The sequence below is a fragment of the Electrophorus electricus genome, chromosome 15 (assembly GCF_041902795.1).
Source record: "Electrophorus electricus isolate QZ-2024a chromosome 15, ASM4190279v1, whole genome shotgun sequence".
Lineage (NCBI taxonomy): Eukaryota > Metazoa > Chordata > Actinopteri > Gymnotiformes > Gymnotidae > Electrophorus > Electrophorus electricus.
The window spans coordinates 1,898,718-1,922,123 of NC_137511.1; the positions used below are offsets into that span (position 1 = coordinate 1,898,718).

A 23,406-nucleotide genomic window follows, 5' to 3' on the forward strand; every position below is an offset into this window, starting at 1 on the left:
GTTAAATCGCTGCTACAAGAAAATATTTTTCCTTGTATTTTTCTTATTTATTAAATGATCTATTACACTAATTATTCTTCTTCACTGTTTGTCATTTTAAACTGCACTGAATTTAAAGAAATTTACGTTACATCAATCGCATAAGTTTTTACTAGTCTGAATATGACAGTGATATGATCTTTAGCAACTAGTTTATTGGAACTGAAAGCATGGCAAGTATATTAAGAAGGTGTGTATACTTAAATATCAAGCGTCCCTGTATAAGCACAGAATCAGTTTATCTGGGAACATAAAACTGCTAACAACTGTTCTAATGTACTTGTCGCTGATTGGTCGGATAACAAAACGAGTTTTTAGGGGCAGGTTCTTAATTATTGACATATGTTTGTAGCCAATGAGCACAAAAGCCAAGGAGGCGAGCCGGTGACGACAGCTAAAACGGTCCAATCGTTGTCGTCGTTAGGGTGTTGACCGATGAAGCGGCGTCCCCGCCTACCCCGCGTCCGTGGCTATAAAGAGGGTCCTGGCGCTGGTGTAGGAGGCAGAGTTGCGAAAACTCCCGGGCAGTGGGAGGCGGGTTGCCTGCTAAGATACAAACTATCCCACAATAGAAAGTAAACAAGGCGAAAATACTACACTGACATGATCGCAACTGGAATAATAATAATAATAATCATCATCATCAACATCATCATCTAAATATCGAGCTGTTGGGTAAAAACTGTTGCGGAAGACAGACAGTCGTCGAGCTTCTCCGGGAATCTAACGTTAGAAAGCGGAGTCGAGCTCCTAAATGTAAGTATCACTGAATCTCTACACCTCAGACTTGCCTCTACACTGAGTCAACCAGTATACCTGACTGGTCTCAACTAGATGCATTATGTTTGTACGTTAGGCTAGCGTCGGTGGTTTTAATCGTCCAACTCGTTGGCTAGCTAAGCTATGTCCTCCCAGAACAAGATGTCCCTCAGTTCATCTTCACACAGCTGTGAAATAAATCCTGAAACCGCAGCCATATTTAGATTAATTTAATGCACGATATAGCTAGCCTTTATGTTCAGAAGTTTAGAAGTTTATATGAAGCTCTAGCTACTTGACTATGGACCGTGACAGGTTCTCTGTTCGTCTCTCGTGAAGGCGTCACCTAGCTGTGTGCTAAGCCAGTTAGCCAGGCTAGCCTGCTTACCTTTACCTGATGGTCAGACACACTGCACAAGCTGCTTAGGATAGCTGGCAATCCGGTAAAATAGAGTTCAGTTGAGTAGAACCTATTTATTTTTCTGGGTTTCACTTCCATATTTGTTTCGATGTTTGGTTGATGGTAATATGGCTTAGCTAGTCAGGTCGATGGCCGGCTAGCTAAGTTAGTTATTTAGCTGACTAGCTACGTGAGCAACATGCACAAACAGTTTAAAAGGAAGGATAGTTTGACGGAGGCAAAGTGCGTTTCTGACAAACAAAAACTGTCCCCGTTAGACTAATAATCTTTTAATCTGAAGAGTGGGTAAAGTCGGTCGGCAGCTGTCATAGCTAGCTAACGTTACACAATATGATGGAAATAAACCTGTCGTGTCTGATATTGCCTGATTCTGTATTAACGGCTCTTTTTAATAATAGGCTGGCCGATATGTAAAGATATGCAAAAAATGTAAGCAAATCATGTACTTCCATGAGGAGAGAGAGGGTAGCTGGGTTTGTCGGATTTGGCTACACCCCACGCATAGCGCCATGTTATTGGTTTGCTGTCTTGAGGAAACCTGATGGCTACATCTATTGCGCAATGTCGACTCGCGAAGTGTCGCATTGTTTGGAAATGCCCTATATTTAATGGGAGGATATTTCACAACTTGATTTTTATGAATGTTGTGGGATGAACGCGTATTGTATAGCTAACGTTTTTGTTGCTTTGACGCACCATATTATGTCAAGTCTATATCTATCTAATTAAATCTCCAAAGGGGTTTTATCTCCAGCTGTTCGGTATGCAGTGCTTATCCGTTGCCCCCATTCCATATCCCCTTTTTTGGTATTCCATATTTCAAGGAATACTATTGTACATCTATTTTATATTGAATGTATCATAAGTGAAGCAGTACACTACAATACCTAATATTTATATATGTGGTTAACTTCCTTATCAGATACTTCTGTAGTATGTTACAAAGGCTAAATGACTTGAGAGTTGAATATCTTGCCTCTCTTTCCCCTTCTAAGGATAAAGAAGAGTTTCCTGTGGAACGACAAATATTTTCCCAGCAAGCAGCAGCTCTGTTTGTCCAAACTGATCTCTACTGCCTAGGAGGTTTTTGCAATACTCTGCTAAAGCAACTCCCAACAGCATACTTGCAACTGTGAAGCAGCTATGCAGCTTGAAATCCAAGTAGCACTCAACTTCATTATATCTTATCTGTACAACAAACTCCCTCGACGTCGGGTAAACATTTTTGGTGAGGAGCTTGAAAGGCAGTTGAAGAAGAAATATGAGGGACACTGGTACCCTGACAAGCCATACAAAGGGTCTGGGTTTAGGTGTATACATGTCGGAGAGAAGGTGGATCCAGTATTTGAAGAAGCAGCCAAAGAGAGTGGGCTGGACATTGAAGATGTCCGGAATAACTTGCCTCAGGATCTCAGTGTCTGGATCGACCCCTTTGAGGTGTCCTACCAGATTGGGGAGAAGGGACCTGTCAAGGTGCTGTACGTGGATGATAACGGTGAGAATGGGTCAGAGTTGGACAAGGAGATCAGAAACAGTTTTAACCCAGACGCTCAGGTCTTCATGCCAATCAGTGACCCTGTGGGAGTCTCTTCTGAATCGAGCTCTCCGTCGCCTCCTTTCAGCCAGTCTGCTGCTGTCAGCCCATCGTTCATGCCACGCTCCACTCAGCCTTTAACCTTCACCACAGCCACTTTTGCTGCCACCAAGTTCGGCTCCACCAAGATGAAGAATAGCAGCCGCAGCAGCAGCAAGGTGGCGCGCACGTCTCCCACCAGCCTGGGCCTGAATGTGAACAACCTACTGAAGCAGAAAGCCATCTCCACTTCCATGCATTCTCTCTATGGCCTTGGCCTTGGAGGGCAGCAGCAGAAGGCCTCGGCGCTCTCCCCTAATGCCAAGGAGTTTGTTTTCCCCAACTTCCAGGGCCAGGGCAGCTCCACTGCGATGTTCAACAGCGAGAATCCCCTCAGTCTCAGCCCTCTGCAGTACAACAATGCCTTTGACATGTTTGCAGCCTATGGGAGCCTGAATGACAAGTCTCTCATGGATGGTCTAAACTTCAGTCTGAGTAACATGCAGTATTCCAACCAGCAATTCCAGCCAGTCATGGCTAACTAATAAATACAGATTTATTTATAAATTATTGTTGGCAAAAGGAGAAAAGGAAGAATAACAAAGAACAACGCACACTAGCAAAGGACATAGAAAAAAAAAAACTGTGAACATGGAAACAAAGAAATCCCTGTTAGTCACTGAAGAGTGCATGTGCCCGAGGGTGTCGTCTTTCTGTGCCCCCTTGAGTTTGTTTTTACTCAAAGCTTGTTGTACAAATGTGTCCAAGCTTGGTTACTTCAAGTCAATGTCATTGTTTTCTTTTCCTGTTTTTGCCAACAAAGCACAAAATAATTTTTTACTGTTTTAAAGAAAAAAAACCTGAAATATTAAAAAATACATGTCAAGTTCTGGCCTCTTACAGTATTTTAAAGTTGGTTAAGACTTGGCTAATTTTTAAGCAATTGGCACTAATGAATATATATCTGGGGTTACTTGGTCTTTTTTCTAATTGTATAATTTAATTAAGTACAGAGTTTGTAAAGTATCAGAGTATATATTGTTTCTACGACACGGTATTGCATTTATATCTTTTTACTACTACAGTGATCTGTGATGGCTGCAGCAGCTTTATGTTATATATTGTTTTTTAATAAAATTGTTGAGGAAACCCATCTTTAAAATAGATCAAATATTCTAAAGATTGTGTACAGGATATTCTTTAGTGTTGGAAATTCAGTGTAGAAATATTTGCTTTTTTGAAACAAGAGTTGTATTTTCTGTTTAAAAAGTTAGATTTTTGCTATATTATGGACAATGTAATCCTATACATTAATTTTGTACCAACATTGTGCAATACTTGATAAAATACGGTATAACAAAGTATTTTGAGTCAGTGTCTTACATGTCAAGAGGGACTGAAATAGTTTATATTAAGTTTGTATTAAAATGCTTAAAAATATATGCTTGTCTTTATTTTTTTTTATTTCATATTTGCACCCTTGCCTTTTTCAATAAAAGCAAATTTAGTCAAGAAAGATCTTGGTATGGTTCTTTTGCTCTCCAGTTTCTTTACCAATGGCCTTGGTTTTCTGAATGTCGCCACAATCATTTATGAAATGGCACAATGGCAATCTACTTTTAAGGGCCAGTACTTGGCATCTTGCATCATCTTTTCATTTCTAGGTACGCAATAAGAAGCAGTCTTATCACTTTAAAGCTCAGTATCACTGAGTAGGCCTACATAGTCTTTATTTTGTGCTTTATGGTTATTAGTGTAGGGCATTTAGTACCCGAACGTTCTGAGCACTCCAAACTGTCCAGTGTAAAGCCGTGCATTTCTGTCTTCAGGAGAGTGGGACAGATGACTTTCAAAAGGAAAATGGAAACGGGTTAAATGGAGTAATGGCCTCATTCATTGCAAACTGAGGAACTTTCCTGTTATTGTTCTAAAGCCTGTTTTCTTATTCATTATTCATTCAATATTATGTTTAGATATGCCATGCTAAGCAAGGTTTTTTTTTTTTAATCATGATTCTGATAACTAAATATCTACAGGTTGCATATTCATTAAGGTTTAAGGCTTTGATGGTTACATCTCTAAGTGTTCATGTTGTCCTCTAGGATACTTAGCCTTGTCACCAAAGATTATGAATAGCTTGCACGTATTTCACTGTACAGTGTTTGTCAGCCCTCCCTCTGTGAATGCTTGTTACTGTTGTGGATATCAGCCTTGCTCTGCAATTAATCTTGAAACGTGCATTTTGCTTTTGCAGCTGAGTGTTAAGCCTGTCCTGTGAGTGCTGTGATTAAAGTGGTCGTGGCATTCACAAAGATTGTATATTTTCAATGCTGTGGTTTGAAAGTGACCTAATGCTGTATGTGAGCTTGGATACAGCCAGCTGTAAAAATGCATGTTTGCCTGAAATGCTGTATGTTTTAGCTTTTTAGCACTGGAATTCCATTAACTTTGATACTATTACCAAGGATTTAACAGGATACTATTTACCTCAAGTTTACAGGTTTTGTGAAAATAACTGGTGACCAGTTTGTCCAAAAACTTGTTTATTGATCAGGTAAGATACTGATCTATTCTATTGCTGTGTGGACTGGTTTTAGTCATAGTTGCCTGCAAGGTTGGGTGTTATGATACAGTAATACAATACACATGTTTTGGTGCCATGAATCGTATCAGACATTTGAGAGCTGTGAGAGAAACTCCTAGCAGTAGTATACTGAAATAATTTTTTGAGTATTAGGATTTCATTAACAGTCTTACTTTCATATTTGCTGTAGTTATGGGCGCAAGACCTCATGAGTGTGGAAATCTGCAAATAACTCTAGGCTTCTCAAACTCTTTATTACTAGTACTAGTACTTCCGATCATATATAAAGCACAAAACAACAATTATATTAAGAATATAAATATTTTTATATTATATTAATAATATAGATATTTGACTCTATGATTTACTACTTTTAAAGTTTTATTTACATATCTGTGATTTTTTTGCAATACACTGCAAATCTCCCACCAGAAACTCATTTAATTATTGACGGCAAACCTGAAATAACCAAATTCGCAAATAATAACTGAGTTCACAAATGTGGAGTGCAAATATTAAGGGTCATCTGTACTTTCCCTTCAGAATCCCCTGATGAAAGGCATAAAAGGCATGTATACTATTCATTTGTAAGACATAGTTGATGTTAGTTTCTTGATTTCAGTCCACAATATACAGTACAATGCATTATGGTAGTTTGGATCCCAGACTTCAGTTAGCACTGGGTTTGCCATTTCATGTGTGATCCAACAGTTATACTCTCATGAGCTATGTCAGTGTCAAACTGAATTTAATACCAATTTGCATATCAAACTGTAGGCATATCAAACATAGGAAGGTCTCTTTGTTACTTGTCTACAAAGAACTTGCTGGCTTATATATTAGGGTTTGAAAACTCTATGAAACAAGGTGGAGCTAAGCACTTGTAAAGCATGCATGCAAAAATCCTTGGTATCTACATAGAGGTTGAAATTCAAGTTGAACAAGCTGAAGAACGACCATCTCAGAGAACTATTTTTAGCTTTTCTGGGCTTGCCATACATGGACTCTTTTGTAATCACTTCAGGTGTTGTATGTCACATGACATATTTAGTCACACTTCTATTTTTTCAATGAGCAAGACAATGTTTCTCACAGGGGTGTCAGCATGCTGTAGTGTTGGAGGTTAATTGAAGCTGATATAGCATTCCTGATTGCAGTTATCACAAAGACCTTTTTACATGTTACACACCCTTTTATGGTCATGACAATACTACGACCCTCAAACAATGACCCTCCCAAAACACGTCTTCTTTCAATGCCACAGATGACTCGAAGCTGAAGTGACATGACGAAAAAAGTTTATGCACCGACTCTCTGAAAACGGTCTTTTTTATGACCCCATCGTCATTCGCAGCACACACAGTACACAGTGCCAGGGCTTAAGCTTCCAGTATGGATGAGTGATTCTATTGTGGTGAAACCTTTTGCGCTGTGAATGACTTGCTGCTATGTAGGACTCGGGCCCGAGCACATGCGGTATTGATGGATTTTGTTTGGCATTGTCGTGCCTCCCTCTTTGGAGAGTATCACTGGCAACAGAGACCATTCCCCTCCCTTGGTCCCTGAAGTATTTGATGTTCCCGGCCCTGTGTAATTTAATCTCGGCTGGCTCCCTGCAGCGCTCACCCATAAACCTCTGCTCTTATAATAGGAAGCTGCAACACAGTTTCTCCTCTAATCTAGCTGCCTCTGCCCTGGAGAGATAAGACAGCCATTTGTTTTGGCCACAGAGAGCCTGCTGGAACTTAATTGTTTTGCCTATGTAAGGTAAGGTAGCCCTGACTACATGGAAATAGAACCTAACTGCTTGACCCCTACCCTGCTGAGTACTTGACGCATATTAGATTTCACTAGGATAAAACTAAACCCTCTAATCAGAACGTCTTTTGTTACGCTGTCCCTTATGATGGCCCAGTCATTTGAATGCACACGCTGCATGCCCTCTCCCACGACATGCTAAGCCTTTCTTTTGGTTTTGGTAATTTGGTAGGAGCTCTGAGACTTTGCTAAAGGGCTGTTGCAAGCCATTGTCAGCACACGTGCTCGCACACATTGAAAAGGAGTTATGAGGAAACACCCCACATGTCACAGCTAAAGAATTACTCTGTGATTCAAGCCAGTAGAATCCTTGTCAAATGGGCTGTGACATATAGGGAAACATCTATCACTTCAACGCTGTATGGAAACCAAACTGCTCATAACCTCTGGTCTCATGACTGATGTCAGTTGACTGGAGAAACTGGTCAAAAAATGTGCTTCCTTAAATCTTAGGACAAAAGCATAAAATTTCATCCCATATTTCTGGTTGGGATGATTGTGTCTATAAAGCAAGTAGACTAGACGCTTCACATATGCAGTGTCAGATTTAAGTCCACTGAGGTAGGTAGCAATCAAAGGAACTCTCCCCAGTCTAAATTATTCAGCAAAAAGGCACACTGAATACAATATGTGATTTTCAGTAAAAGCTGTGGTAAAATGGAACAACCTTTGTCACACTTGGAGCATGTACTAACATCAGAGTGGAAGGAGCAGTAAAAGTCTATGAGGAAGTATCATCTGAAGATTGACACATACCAGTGCAAGCCTGTGTTTCTTATTCTCTCACATAATCAAAAAAAATAAATAAATCACATTTTCTTGGTAAAAATGTTCCAGCTTCAATACAGTTCCAGTCACATCGTGTTCCTCGTGATATGCTGGGCATTTCTTACATTTAATGCAATGGCCTTTCAAATTCTTTACAAGTGCACTTGCATAACAATGATAACAATATAACCATGATACTGGCAGGGTTAGATTCACACCTTGGCAGGCATTTTATTACATTTCCTTGTGAATCACTCATGCCAATAATAGTAATTGTTGCTCATACAGTGAATTGAATAAGAAAACACAAACATGTCCTTTGCTTTGTTCTGTGTTTGTGTGTATATTATCTTTTGGAGAACACCAATTTAATTTAATTGTATATTTTCAAAAGCCATGGGAATTTTGAAGAAAGGTTTGTAACATTAGCATGCTGTTGTATTCCATACAAGCGTTTGCTGCTGCGGGAGATCTTGTTGTCTGGTATGAATGATCTTGTTAGTTTTCATTTAAAAGAGCACAAAGTATGAGCATGAACTTAGTACAGTAGAGAGGATAGAGTATGAGTGTGAACTTAGTACAGTAGAGAGGATAGAGAATGAGTGTGAACTTAGTACAGTAGAGAGGATAGAGAATGAGTGTGAACTTAGTACAGTAGAGAGGATAGAGAATGAGTGTGAACTTAGTACGGTAGAGAGGATAGAGAATGAGTGTGAACTTAGTACAGTAGAGAGGATAGAGAATGAGTGTGAACTTAGTACAGTAGAGAGGATAGAGAATGAGTGTGAACTAAGTACAGTAGAAAGGATAGAGTATGAGTGTGAACTTAGTACAGTAGAGAGGATAGAGTATGAGTTTGAACTTAGTATAGTAGAGAGGATAGAGTATGAGTGTGAACTTAGTATAGTAGAGAGGATAGAGTATGAGTGTGAACTTAGTACAGTAGAGAGGATAAAGAATGAGTGTGAACATAGTACAGTAGAGAGGATAGAGAATGAGTGTGAACTTAGTATAGTAGAGAGGATATAGAATGAGTGTGAACTTAGTATAGTAGAGAGGATAGAGTATGAGTGTGAACATAGTATATTAGAGAGGATAGAGAATGAGTTTGAACTTAGTATAGTAGAGAGGATAGAGAATGAGTTTGAACTTAGTATAGTAGAGAGGATAGAGTATGAGTGTGAACGTAGTACAGTAGAGAGGTACTGATCTAGAGAGGCATTAATCAAAATTATATGTAGCTATCCACAAACATTCCAAATGTTTCTAAATTATACCACATTTTTAAAAGATTTGGCTACAGAACTGGAAACACACTGCAAGGTGTTCAGAGAGGACTTTTGACTTACAAAAAAAATACCTGTACAAAGTTCTCTAATTTAGATTAATCATCCCTCCATAAAATACTCCAGTCTGCAATATTTCTGTAATTTCAGTTTGAGCATCAATTGCCTCAGACAGACTGCAAAATGATGTAATCCACAGTAATCTGGGTCTGTGCATTGTATTGCAGATATACATACTCACTAAATGCCATTTGGGTGTTGGGAAGCATCTGAAAAGATACAATTATAGAGTTTTGAAATCCTTTGGCCCTTCTCAGATACATCTCTGCTTTTCTGATATACAGACGTACAAATGTTTTCCATAGATAAGTCTCATTGGGATACCATAGCACAGAAATATAAAAAATGTAATTATATCACAATTACCAAAAGTTTCATATGATAACTATCTGATAGTTATAAAAATGCTGTTAAGGTATGATCTGACCATGGAATCCAGTTCCCAAGTACCAGGGACATCAGCAATAAACACGCCAGACACTTTCATCGATAAGTGTACAGTCTTGCTTTTAATAAGCCCTTCAAATAACTTGGTATGCAGGTGGGGTCATATCTGAGTTTTGGAGACATGGTGACAGTCCTTGAGCTGGTTTGCCTCCATCCTAAACTACCTTTCCAAATGTGTAAAAATACAAAGGCATTCTCCAAGATGCAGCTTTATCAACCCTACCATTACTTAAGCTGACAATAGAAAGGGCTCCTAAATACGTGGCCATTTTATGGCACTTACCTGAAGGTCAAGAACATTTTGTCTCATTTCTTTTTTATTTTCCTGTCCTTCCTCAAAATGACAATTGAGTAAGAGAGAATGGTGTGTGTGTCACCTCATATTTATACCCCTGTGAAATAGGAAGCCATGTATGAACATATGACAAGAGCTAATGACTCAGTTGCAGATGAATTACAGCAAGCAAAGCATAAAGTGTGAGTTAAGTGTATTAGATTTTGTTCACAAGCAATTCTAATGGTACAAATGATAATCCTTTAATGGTTTTCTACCTTTCACAGAATGATGCATTTCACAAATCTTTAAAAGATCTGATTCTAATAATAAGTAATTTCTTTCTTAGAATCACGTTAGTCCTGCTTATGTATTGTATCTGTACAACATTCAATGTGCAGTACTGCTGTGATCAATGTTTGAAGCTAGGGCAAGAGAGGATTGTATTGAACTGACTCGAGTGGAGTCCAGAACAAGATCTTTTAGCGTGTGTGTGGGTGTCTGTGTGTATGTGTGTGTCTGTCTGTGCTGGCTACTTCCCTCGTGTCTAGAATGAGAAACACTTAGTGTTTAGGGCCGAGAGTTTTTCCTGTACTGTGCCCTGTGTCCCAGGCTGTGTGAGAAAGCTAGCGGAGTACCTGGCAACCACTCAAGCAGGATGAATTACAGGCTAAGCTCCACTATTCAACAACCTTTTTTTCTGCTAGGGTCACGGCTGTTCGGCTGTATCCGGGGACAAGAGAATACTAACCATCCCCGCCATCGTGGTGTGGCGCAATACATTGGATGGTCTGACCGGAGATTAGTCAGTCAAGCCTGACACTACCAAGGAACCTTTCTGCATGGGTTGCACAGAAGTTAGCACGATGGAAAAAACTCTGCAAAGGCTATAGTGCTGTTACTGCGTGGGACCTGCTCCAGGGCGAGATTAATGATCGCTTTCCTTAAGCACAAGGCTGGAGTAGTGCGCATTAGCATTATGTGAGACAGGGAAACGAGTTAACAGTGTGAATATAGGCTGCTTAATGGTAGCCTGTGTACTCTTTTAGAAGACTAACAGTAGGCAAGTCCTTTGTTTAGAGATGAGTAGCATTTTAAAAGTAGATTTTGTCTGGTAACATTTGAAACAATAGCTTCAATAGGTCAGGATTTTAAATTTCACATGTATTATAAAATATAGAGAAAAGTCAACACGATACAAGGTGTGGGGTCTTTTACATGTATGACTGTAGTTTTACAGAAGAGTTACATCTGATGAGGGCATTTAGCATATAACACATTATAAACTGAAGCATATTTTGAGATGGAAAAACTGTCAAAATATCCCTGAAATAGTTTCTTCTCAGTGCATGCTTAAGGATTTGAAGCCTTTAATGCTTAAGTTTATTCAGAACATAAAGAACCAAAATCTAAAGAATCTGAAGGACTGGACCCAAAACTAAGGCAGGAATGGGTGAAGGTTTTTCTTCAACAGTCCTTTTCAGAGCATTGAGCTTCAAGAGATGAGAAATGCAAAACATTTAATAGGAGATTATTATTACACTGACTGAGTTAATATTCTGTGTGGCTGGTGTTCTGTTAGCATGACCAGTACTGCAGTGCATTGAACAGTCATCTGTTGACCTTGCCTTCTTGCAATTGCCAGAGATTGCATATTGCATATGGACCCTTGGCATAGATCTAATCCCTCCCAAGATACTAGCAAAGGGTTAAACTGAAAGACAACAGAGAGAAGGTATAGAGGACTTTGACATTAATGCACTATGTGTCTGGCACATAGCATATGTTTAAATGGCACAGTAGAATTCTGGGAACACACAGGTCTTTCCTTATTATCGTATCTGATCTTGTGCTTATACTAGAAATACAAATTATTTGCTTTAATGGTTGTCATAATGTGAATACTTTCCATACTGTGATGGAAGGACAGATATTCCTTAATATTACTGACTTTAGGAAAATTCAAAAGTGTTGATATATGGAAGGAAACTGCCCTGACCACCTGTCTAAATGTAGCCTTAAATCCCAGTTGACCTGTTTCCCTGGGAATCCCATAGCTACTTTGAAACATAATTACCTTATCTCCACCTTGTATGTCAGGCACTACTGCATGTGATCAGATTTCAGGTCATAATAATTCCATCTCATGTTGCCCGAGATGACAGAGACACTACGGGTGACAGTCACTGGAGTGCAGGCCAGGCTGCCTGCTTCGCTCTCCTCACTACTGGATAATGGAGAGCCCAATGGGACCAGGTGACCCTTTACCGACTCCAGCGGAGGTAAACAAGTCAGAAAGAGGAGAGGACGTGTGCGCGGAGAAGGTAGAGGCCCACTGAGACAGAGCGAGGAAGACTTCTCAGCTGTAAACCAAATCGATAAACAATCTGAAGGTTGGTTGCTGGAGAGCAGATTTTGAAAGAAAGGTTCCTTAGCTTTGTTAGTGTGACATTGCAATTAAGGTGGTTACTCATTCTGCTTACCAGCATAGTTATTTTAATTATGATCATGGGGTACATATTGTTTATATTTAAACAGAACTGCATGTTGTTAGTAGCCTAATTGTGACAAGTCTGTGGGACACCTATATAATAATCAGATTATTTGTTGTGAGAATGGCAATGGCGTGATAATGAGCTGAATGTATAATGAAGGCGTAGGACACCCACAAGCAATAACAAGTCCCAGTTTGACTCTGGATTTTCAAGAAAGCTTATGCTTTAGTGGAGTGGATGCTGGCTGCAGGGGTCTGGTTTCTTACCTCACTACTGATAGTAACCAGAGAGTTTGAGTGAGATGGAATGTTCCATTCACCCATTACTCCATGTATCATGCACCTGAACCGGACCCACTATTCCAGGGGCCTCCATCACAAAGACGTTAAACTGGGCTAATGTCTTTATAAGCCTGGATCAAAACACAGGACAAGGGAGACTGTCCCTAGAGATATGCAGTGTCTGGTGCATGATAGCCAATCCACAGTACGACACTGGTGCATGATAGCCAATCATCATTACACCACTGGTGCATTATAGTCAGTCATCAGTACACCACTGGTGCATGAAAGTCAATCATCATTACACCACTGGTGCATGATAGCCAATTATCAATACACCACTGATGCATGATAGCCAATCATCATTACACCACTGGTGCATGGTAGCCAATCATCATTACACCACTGGTGCATGATAGTCAATCATCAGTACACCACTGGTGCATGATAGCCAATCATCAGTACACCACTGGTGCATGATAGCCAATTATCATTACACCACTGGTGCATGATAGTCAATCATCAGTACACCACTGGTGCATGGTAGCCAATCATCATTACACCACTGGTGTATGATAGCCAATCATCAGTACACCACTGGTGCATGATAGTCAATCATCATTACACCACTGGTGCATGATAGCCAATCATCAGTACACCACTGGTGCATGATAGTCAATCATCAGTACACCACTGGTGCATGATAGCCAATCATCAGTACACCACTGGTGCATGATAGTCAATCATCAGTACACCACTGGTGCATGATAGCCAATCATCAGTACACCACTGGTGCATGATAGTCAATCATCATTACACCACTGGTGCATGATAGCCAATCATCAGTACACCACTGGTGCATGATAGTCAATCATCATTACACCACTGGTGCATGATAGCCAATCATCAGTACACCACTGGTGCATGATAGCCAATCATCAGTACACCACTGGTGCATGATAGTCAATCATCATCATTACACCACTGGTGCATGATAGCCAATCATCAGTACACCACTGGTGCATGATAGTCTTCTTATTTTGAGAGGTAACAAAGAAATATTTGAAAAAAAAAAAACCTAGCCACCCCCACCCCCCTGCTACACACACACACACACACACACACACACAAACAACAGTTCACTTCTCTTTTGTTCTGTTCACATTTGTTCACATGTTCACATTGCTGTAATTAATGAATCTGGGCTGTTTCTGTAATAAAGAGAAGTTCCACTAAGTCCCGTTTGTTTTCCCGGAGAGAGGCCACACTAAACGGCGTGGTACAGCATGCAGGGTGTGCGAGGGGTACGCTGACAATGAAATGCAAATATCACGGAGGCTGAGCTTGCATTCCTTTGGGGTAGCAGGAATGGTGCAGTGGCAAGTAAAAGCAGAGCAGAATCACAGCTCAGGAAACATTTTCATGAAATGTATACTTTACTAGTTCCAGCAATTCATCTTTCAGAGGAAAAACAAACAAACTGGTATACGACAACAAGCCAAGAGTGAGTGCCCTTCTAGGATGTGAAAAACAAAATGCAAATGTTTTTACTGATGCTGAATGAACGATGCTCCTTGCATACTGAGCCTTGAGGAATTTGTGTGCTTTGTTGAATTGGGACGAGGTCGTAAACTTTAGACTGCCCTTGCAAAACACAGCTGTGACAACACTACACTTTTAAGAACCTTGATATTAATTAGTCCGAAATAATTAGTCATAAGTATAAGTGTTTTGTGTGTGTGTGTGTGTGTATGTGTGTGTGTGCATGAGAGGTGCCTGGGAGATGGGGAATACATAAGAGGTGACTCTGGTTTTTCAGGTAAGTCTGCTCCATCTCATTCCAGATTATTTTAAGATGACGTCCCGCACTCCCAATTTACAGCACTCTCTCACTCTAAGCCACAACCCCTCTATATCCCTCTCCGATGTGCTCATCAACACTTTATGTCATGTGCACTGGAGTTCAACTTAAGGGCACCAGGATAAGTCGGTACACTAGATCTAAACTGGCATTAAAATACTTTTATGAGAACAGCATTGTCACGTCCTGTGTGTTGTCCTCTCACCAGGACCGTGGTCAGCTCACTGAGTGAAGAATTGGTCCAGAGTTTAAACAGACCCTGATGATGTGGGATGGTGAGCACTGCAGGCTCCACGGTGCCCTCACCTGCACCTTATCTTTGAAAAACAGATCACTTGCTTTATATGAATTACCTTTTAAATGTTGAGCTCACAGTTCTTTTCAGATGTAATATACATAAAGTTAGAGGGACATTGATTCACGAATGCTAAAATTCTCAACTCAGATACATGATTGATAATTACATACTTGATATAAATCTATTTATATAATTTACTCCTCAGTGTTTGTTATAATTCTCCAGTGCTTGCTCAGTTTAGCAGCACATATACAGAATATGTAGCAAACATTCAGGACATTTTTTTGAAAATGCAATATTGAGTCAGGACTTCCTTTTGAAAATCTAGCAGAGATTCATGATTTTTGATTGCTTGTCCATCTTCTCTTGCTCCCTCCATTACCTCTGCTGCGTCTGCTGCATGTACAGCGTGGTGTTCAGCCTGGCATCCACACATCCACTTCCCCAGAGGCTCCAAACATGGAAAGGGCTACATCACAAACGCATCAGCTGCTATTTATAGAGAGCCATTTCCCCAGGGAGCCTGGCATCAGTGACCCTCTCTTGGAAAACATTACCCATGGGCCTACTAGTCCGTGTGTGTGTGTGTGCTGGAGAGAGTTAAAGAGTAACATTCGGCTGCAGCATGCTGAGGAAATGTGAGCAAGAATTAATTTATTACTGTGAAGAAACTTTTTTTTTTTTCCTCTGAATTAATTTGCATTAATTTCTATATTTCATTATGAGAATAAGATATTGGAAGGAAAATGGTTGTTTTGGGTTTAAACGTATGCAGCGGTGAAGTTCTAGTACATTATTTTCATTCATCTGTTGATGTCCTGAATGATTTAAGAATTTCCAAAATCCTTCTGTCAGAAAGTTGTTCTCGAGGTCTGAGTTATTTTTAAGTTGATTTGAACTTTTCTCCCAAAGGGAAGTTATTGTAAATATCCACCACAAGATGGAAAAGTATTTACAAATGAAATGAAAAGAATGGGTTGCTGCACAGAACATGAGAATGTTTTTTTTTTTCTGGCAGTGCGGTTCACAGATTTTTAAAGACCCTCTACATTTTAAAGACCATCTAATAAACTATAAAAGAAACTCCCTTAAGTCAAATATTATTTGAAAAATAGTATTCACATTTGGTAGAATTCATGTTACTAGTATTAAGGAGATATAAGGGTGGGCAGATTCATGGAGTACACTTAGGTTTTTTGCCTAGAGGTAGAACATTGCACTGATGAATAAAAAAATAATTTCTGCCCCATGTGAACAGATCCTGATCTATGTGCTCCTGTCCGAGGCCTTCAAGCATTCGTTATTTCAAACACACCTTCTCTGGGAGCTGAGAATGCCTTCCAAATAATAAACTGCACTGTTCGATGTCAAGAAGCGATGGCAGTCCTAATGTGGCTCAAAAGAAGGAGAGCCCCGGTTTTATTGTAGTGATGACAGGAGAGCACCAGAATAAAATATTGATGGTAATAAGATTTGTGACATATATATGATGATATGTTATAGAAATGATATATATTAGTGAAATTATATATATATATATATATATATATATATATATATATATATATATATATATATATATATATAATGATATTGAAAATAAATAATGGATTATGATAGATTTTATTATCAGTAATATTTAATATCAATAGTAAATTGTAATATAAATTTATTACAGTATAATATTCATATGCATCTACTAATATATTATATAAAATGTATGCTATACAATATTATTATAGCTATACTATAGCAATACTCTATACCTAAAGTAAATACTGAAATGTCTTTCATAAAAATTCCCATAGTGAACCTGCAATGAGGAGTAAGATCTTAAAATTTTGCTGTTTGTCTTGCTTCACCACCTCATCTTCCTCAGCTCCTCTGGAGGCCAAGGATTAGATAACCTCTCACCCTCCCTTTTCAGCGGCTTGTATAAATCCCCAAACAGGGATGCAGTCCTGGGATCGCCTTATGTAATATCTCACTGCACCGACTGCTAAAGCTCGGAAAGCCTTGCTTGTAATGGAGAGGCTCTGACGTCTCGCTGCTGCTGTGGACCAGGGTTCAGACCGAATGCAATCTAAATGCAAAACTGGCTATTAATCACTCTGCTCCCTGGAAGCACACATCAAGTAAGCAGGCATAACATGTAAATGCTAAAGTGTATACACACACACACACAGTAAATGTCCACTGAGGGGTAAACTAAGGCATATATTTAAAAACTTAGTTTTTATCAGGACTTAATATTTCATATTTAAATAATAGTAATATTTAAATATTTGTAATAATATTGAAGTAAATACTTTGCAATAATAAAGTGTAGTATGAAGATCTGAAAATATTTGTGATTAATCCAGTGCACTAGTGCGCATACAAAAATATGCAATATCACCAAAGAATTACAGCACCATGTATGCACAGGTTGAAAATATTTTTGCTTGTTTGAGCTGAAAGCAAACTGGTTGTTTTCAGGCAGAGTCCTTATCTGAGGAATGACTGGCTAGCTGCACATCCCTGCAGTCCTATGCAAGCATAAGGGTTGCCTGCCTCTCACAGCAGCCCATTGTGGAGACGGAACAAATACGTCCTGAAATGACCCTCAGAAATACGAATGTTACATCATTTTTTCCCGTCAGCACTGTCCATGTAACGCAGTGCTACAGTGTCCTCTGTGATGTCACAAACGGAGTTAGTTTTTTTTAGCTTTCCTTTTAACAATCTTACTAAAGTGTCAAATGCATGTGTGAAGGCTTACACACGAAAAAAAGCAACCTTTAAAATTAAATCTTATTCAAAAGAACATAAAAGAAAATATATACAGAAAGTATTTCCTGAGTTTTTAAAATACAGTAAATTAGTGTTTCTGTTTCTGCTGTCAGACAGGCTCAGAAGCATTGCTGAAGTGCAACCTCGTTACCTTGATCCCCAAGATAAGAAAGGCTTTGGTGCAGCACCCCCAACCTTCCCCTCATCCCCCCCAGCACTAGAGCACACTGCTCTGTTTTCTGCAGCCACATGCATATTGTCTGTATTACCTTCTACTCATTTAACATCAGCCAAGAAAGCTATTAGGGAAGGAAGGAAGCTTTGGTTGCTAAGCCTAGTTAACAACACGATGTAAATTCTGCATAATCCAAAAAGAAATCATTGACTTGTGAAGGCAGCAAGTGTTGTGTTATTATCACACTCTTTCACCTCCAACTCGACGGTGCCAATCATAAAAGCCTGTCCCATGTTTGAAGATGAGATAAAGAGGTCAGGTGTGTGTGTGTGTGTGTGTGTGTGTGTGTGTGTGTGTGTGTGTGTGTGTGTGTGTGTGTGTGTGTGTGTGTGTGTGTGTGTGTGTGTGTGTGAGACTGAGGTAGAGACATGGCCAACACCGAAAGCCAATGCGCTAACTGTCTTAGGGTGATTATCGGTCCTATCACATTACTTTCAGTTCACTGGGCTTAATTCCCCTGCTTCCCTCCTGGCTAACACTGCTCTGTGATAATGGACGACTTTAGGTCTGACGGGCTAAGAGGCTCTACATCTAGATCCTTTTCAAGGTCAGCAGGAGTGTAGATTGGTAGCTCTGTGCTTTCACACAGATAAGGACATGAACTTAGTAATGCATTCAGAGTCAAACACACAAAGTCCAGAGAGATCGCAGTGGCATGATAGCTAGAGGTATGGAATTCCATCACCAGAACCATGCTGCACAGTGTGTAACTCCCTCGGTATATCACTTTTTTCTCTGTGTCTCAGTGAACGTTCATGGCTGAATAAAGCCCCTCCCCTCTATGTGCCATTTTAGGGAATAGACTCAAAGTATATGGAATACATTTACATTCGAAAAAGCCACTGGTCTGGTATGTGTCTATTAGAGAAGGTCTGTAGGTCTGTGTGATAAAGATTCACAAGACTCACAACAAGTCCAGAAATGAGGCACAGTGATAAACAGCCTTTCCCATCTCACCTCAGTGCCAGGTCAGTTGGCTAACACAGTCCCGCTCTCTGTGCAGGTAGACGCAAATCAGCTGGAAGCGTTTGAGATGAAGCAGTGGGACAAATCTACCTGCCACAGTGATTACCCCGTAATAACATTGGCAGTAGGCCAGGCTTAAATCAGGAGTCATTTGCTAGTTTAGAAATCTTACAAAACTTGCTTCCCGAATCCCTCAGAAAAGTGTATGGTGGACAGATTGTAATTAGTTTCTGAAGAACTTATGTGATTTTTTGAATAAATTATTAATGAAGGATTTAATTTAGATGTTGAGTGGGCACGGTGAAGTATATGCCATGATGTGGCCACAATGGGCAGTTTCTAATGTTACTCTATCAAATTTAAGTAATTCCATACATCAGTATGTGACATCAAAGCGTATATGTGTGACGTTAGGCTTTTGTGAAGAGAGAAGGTGTGACGGCCTACATGCATCAATCTTTTTTTGTGGTGTTTTTCTATAAGCTTAGAGATACACTCCAAAAATAGAGGAGTGTGGTAACAGAGGGAGAGTGACTCATCCATATCAGCTGTACTCTTCCCTGGGTGCATGGTACCCTTAGCACAATCACAACACACACACACACACACACACACACACACACACACAAAAACAAACAGAATATAGCTGAGAGGAAAATTAAATAGGATTGTTTCATCACGGTTGAAAACAAGCAGCACCGCAAGCAAAGTTTTTGTATCTCTTTTCCACCTTTAACTGCACATTTAAAATATAAACATACATCATCTATGTCCTCTCACTTTAACATAATGTTATATCATTTAAAAGAGAGTATTTTATTTGGGTGGTTTCATTATATTATATATGACATTGTGGTGGCCTAAAATCTATATTAATACAATATTGTGTCCTTCTGTAATGAAGAGTACTGCATTATTCATGTGGTACTGCTTCCTCTGGGTCTTACTGATGTCAGCGCAGATGATGTGTTCATCGCTTAACTCTGTCACCAGAATGAATGGCACCTTATCTCTGCACGGCGAGAACTAAACAGAGAGACAGAGGGCAGTTAGCCTTGTCTGGAACAAAGTTCAAAAGACACTGCTGTCACCTATGAGAGGACAAACACACAGTCGTGACTCTTGCGTGACTAACACAGGCTTCTCTTCCATATTTCACCAGTACATTTTCTGTAGCAGTTTCCTCACTTTCTAAGGAAGTGGTTGAGGAGTTTTATTATTCATGTTGGCATGTTGTGGGCAGGTCTGTTTCCTGCACTGGATTAAGTGCTTTGTGCCCTACGGTGTCTCTGCGCTGTCAGCAGGCACAAGGTCTCGTCTAGTGATGTCATGATGAGGGGCGGAGCTCAGAGGCAGGCGTGTAATGGCTTCCGTCGGTACAGAGGAGGCTGCGCCGCTCAGACAGTGGCTGCCCTAGCTGGGGGGCTCCAGGATCTGAGGTGAGCTCCCGTGTCCCAGCTCTCTGACAGCTCAGCCATATGTTCCTTGTGTCTCACTCAAGGCCTGGATTGTACACAATGTACCGAAGCACAGTTTTCCTGGCCTAGGTTCAGCAGGGAGAGCTACTGCAGTGGAGCAGGCAATATGACTCCTCTTCTCTCTCTCTCTCTCTCTCTCTCTCTCTCTCTCTCTTTCTCTCTCTCTCTCTCTCTCTCTCTCTCTCGTGCGCTCGCATGCTCTCTGTTTTTCTTTATCTTTGCCTCCTTCTCTCCCCTGAAACATTTGTAGAATGCTGAGCTAATACCATTTTCTCAAAAAGTATTTTTTGAAACTCTTGACTTTTACAAAAGGGGGTTTCTCTGTGTCACACACATATACAGAGCAGAAAATTACAGGATGTGTATTTTACTCAAAGCACCACCTCACATCAAGCTATTTAAGCCCATGTTACTAGTTTTTTAAAACACATATTTATACAGCACATCATATACATATAAGCATGTGCAGAGATTTTTCAAACTCCAAATGACAAAGCTGCCTTTTGGATATGTAATATTTCAAATTAATCTCAACTCTGTTCTGTACAATTGATATGTCCTTGCTGTGCCTGTGACCTTGGTCTCTGTTAATATTTCTAATATTTTTTAAGTAATGAAAAACACAACAAATAAAAAACAGCTTTCATAAACCTCTCAGTTGACATTCATCAGTCCCAGATCAGCCAGTAAATTGAAAAGGAAGAGAAAGCCCAGCCCAGTCAGTTTAAGGAATTTGGTTGCTGAGACTCCATCAACACCCTGCATCTTTTGCCCAGAGGGCATTCCACTCACTTTACAAACTTTTAAATCAAGAGTAATGCTTTATATATAAGTTGTGTTATTTACAGGTTGAACACCATCTGCAGGTGGGTTATTTTCATCTATAGCACAAAATTAAATTCAATATGATTTATTAAGATGTATCTGATGCTGTCACTGCTACAGTTACGACTGTACCCGTTTATGACAGAACCGGCTCCGCTCTGCTGACGCTTTCTCCATCAGAGTTCACCTTTTCACCTGCCATATGTGCTCATGTGTAAATCAGACTTCAAGGCAGCTCTCTGAAGAACCTGCCCTGCAGACGCAGAGGCCACGAGACTGTGCGTTGGTGGGTGAGTAGAGAAATTGAAGATTTAATAGGCTTCACCACACTGGTGATGAGCAAATTATTCCATGCTAACAAACAACAAAATGGCCCAGTTGAAACCTAAGCAAAGATCTTCTCCATATAGCAGGGCCACTTCTTAAATAGCTCACTGACGGCTGGGCTAGTCACAGAAGGCGAAGCCAGCTGTACTGTTCGATAGAAATTCATAACACAAAATACATTTTAAATATCCATAAATTACATTTATCCATATCTAGCTACCATGTTGTTGGTAAAGTATACCAAGCATTACATAAGTGTCTTAAAAATAAATGCAGTATTTTCTTTGGACTTTCGTTTTTACATGTCTGTCAAAGTACAGCTTCCCCACAGCAGCCCTGTGTTAAACATTAAACCCAAGAGCCTTTCAATAATCTCCCTGGCTATAAACATGCACCCATAAATCCTATGTTTGAGAAACGTGCCCATTAAACTATACTGAGGTACCAAACAGGATAAGAGAAGCAAGACTGTTCCAAGGTTAACTCCGCCACCAGACCTCTCGATTAGATCTCAATGAACAGCACAACCGAAAGTCTTTACATTAGTAATTAGGAGAAGCTGCTGGATAAAACATGACGCGAGAGGACAGTGAAAGAGGCAGTGAGTCGCCATGGTGTGTAAAAGCTCAGTATTTATATCAAACTATGAAGAGTAGCCTGAGTGTTTGAGAACGACGGTGTTGGTAAATCACAAAATGACAGTTATCTAAGCATAGTAGCACTTTATGCTGCTGTTTAAATGCTTTAAAGGGGGCCAGTCTGTGTGAAGGTGTAAAACAGCGCCTGATCGGTAGAGTAGGGGCAGTAGATATCTGGAGCACCGCGCAGCCGCCACAGCGTGCACCTTCCCACTGCGTGGTGGGGGAATTACGTAAGAGTCCGGCAGGGCTGCAGCTAAGGCACGGGACTGAGAAACGCACACCGAGTGGGACGGAAGGACGAGGTTTGTATGTGATTACACGACATTCTTGTGCCTGTGCAGGAACGGATTAACCTCGACCTGCCCCCACCGCACCCCCGTTCCACAAGCAAAAGCACCGTTACGCTCGGATGCGCTCTATTCCCAGCCACGGTAAATGCCCTTCCTTAAAATACACCATTTGCACCCGCAATGCGCATTTAGTTGCACACATACACTATTTTGTTCACACCTTGGTAATAAACCTCTTTACCAAAAGATACATTTAATTATGTAGTGTTTACATACTACATCTGCAGCATTTGGCAGGCACCGTTGTTCAGACTTACTTTGGAATCTCTGTCAAATCCATAACCTCGTGATAATGGATAGGTCGATGTTAATAATACTATGAGGCTAAAACCCTAGAGTGGAAGAGAAGACCGTAAGATTTTTCTTAAATGCATATTCAAGTGCTTAGTGACACAGTGTAGAGGTGAGGCTTCAGTCTTGGTTTGAAGACAGCCAGTGACTCAGCTGTACGGACAGTGGACGTCCATTCCTCCACCTGGGCCAGGACAGACAAGATCTTTACATTTACATTTACATCAGGACAAGAATCCTGATACGCGTCTTCTGTGTGCCTTGGATGTTGGTTCATGTCGACCAGTAGGTTACTAGTCTCGAAGGTAGCGTGGCGCGGAGCGGCTTTGAGTAGAGCTTTTAGGTATGTATATCTGGGAACTTTATAAGTTCACTGAAGTGGATTATAAAGTTTGCAGACAAGAAAACAGAGCTGAGCAACTAAGTTTTAATTTACTAAGTACTAAGTTTTAATTTTTTTTTTTAAAGAGGACATGGTTCTATTTTAATATCTGTTACAGCATTAAAATGGATGAAAAGGCATTTTAAGTATGCCAGCGTTTTTCTTATTCGGTAGG

General features: G+C 40.1%; 1 protein-coding gene and 1 long non-coding RNA gene across 5 annotated transcripts; both read left to right on the top strand.

Moving 5' to 3' along the window:
• Positions 1–530: 530 nt before the first annotated feature.
• On the top strand, positions 531–4,308 carry tob1b (transducer of ERBB2, 1b). The gene is made up of 2 exons (XM_026999671.3): positions 531–795; positions 2,215–4,308. The coding sequence occupies exon 2, from the start codon at positions 2,363–2,365 to the stop codon at positions 3,335–3,337; it is 975 nt and encodes a 324-aa protein (XP_026855472.2). The 5' UTR covers positions 531–795; positions 2,215–2,362; the 3' UTR covers positions 3,338–4,308.
• Positions 4,309–7,018: 2,710 nt separating this feature from the next.
• On the top strand, positions 7,019–21,619 carry LOC113570950 (uncharacterized). 4 transcript variants are annotated; one of them, XR_003409940.3, is made up of 7 exons: positions 7,047–7,143; positions 14,578–14,624; positions 14,875–14,941; positions 15,373–15,602; positions 16,223–16,427; positions 16,844–17,099; positions 17,443–21,619. It is a non-coding gene; the product is annotated as an uncharacterized LOC113570950 (long non-coding RNA). The 4 variants fall into 4 exon arrangements; XR_004776853.2 differs by lacking the exon at positions 7,047–7,143 and adding an exon at positions 10,266–12,422 and having other exon boundaries at positions 14,576–14,624; XR_003409941.3 differs by lacking the exon at positions 14,578–14,624 and having other exon boundaries at positions 7,019–7,143.
• Positions 21,620–23,406: the final 1,787 nt, after the last annotated feature.

Excerpts from the sequence above, each read along its gene's own strand:
- tob1b (XM_026999671.3), top strand. The coding sequence starts at position 2,363 with ATGCAGCTTGAAATCCAAGTAGCACTCAACTTCATTATATCTTATCTG.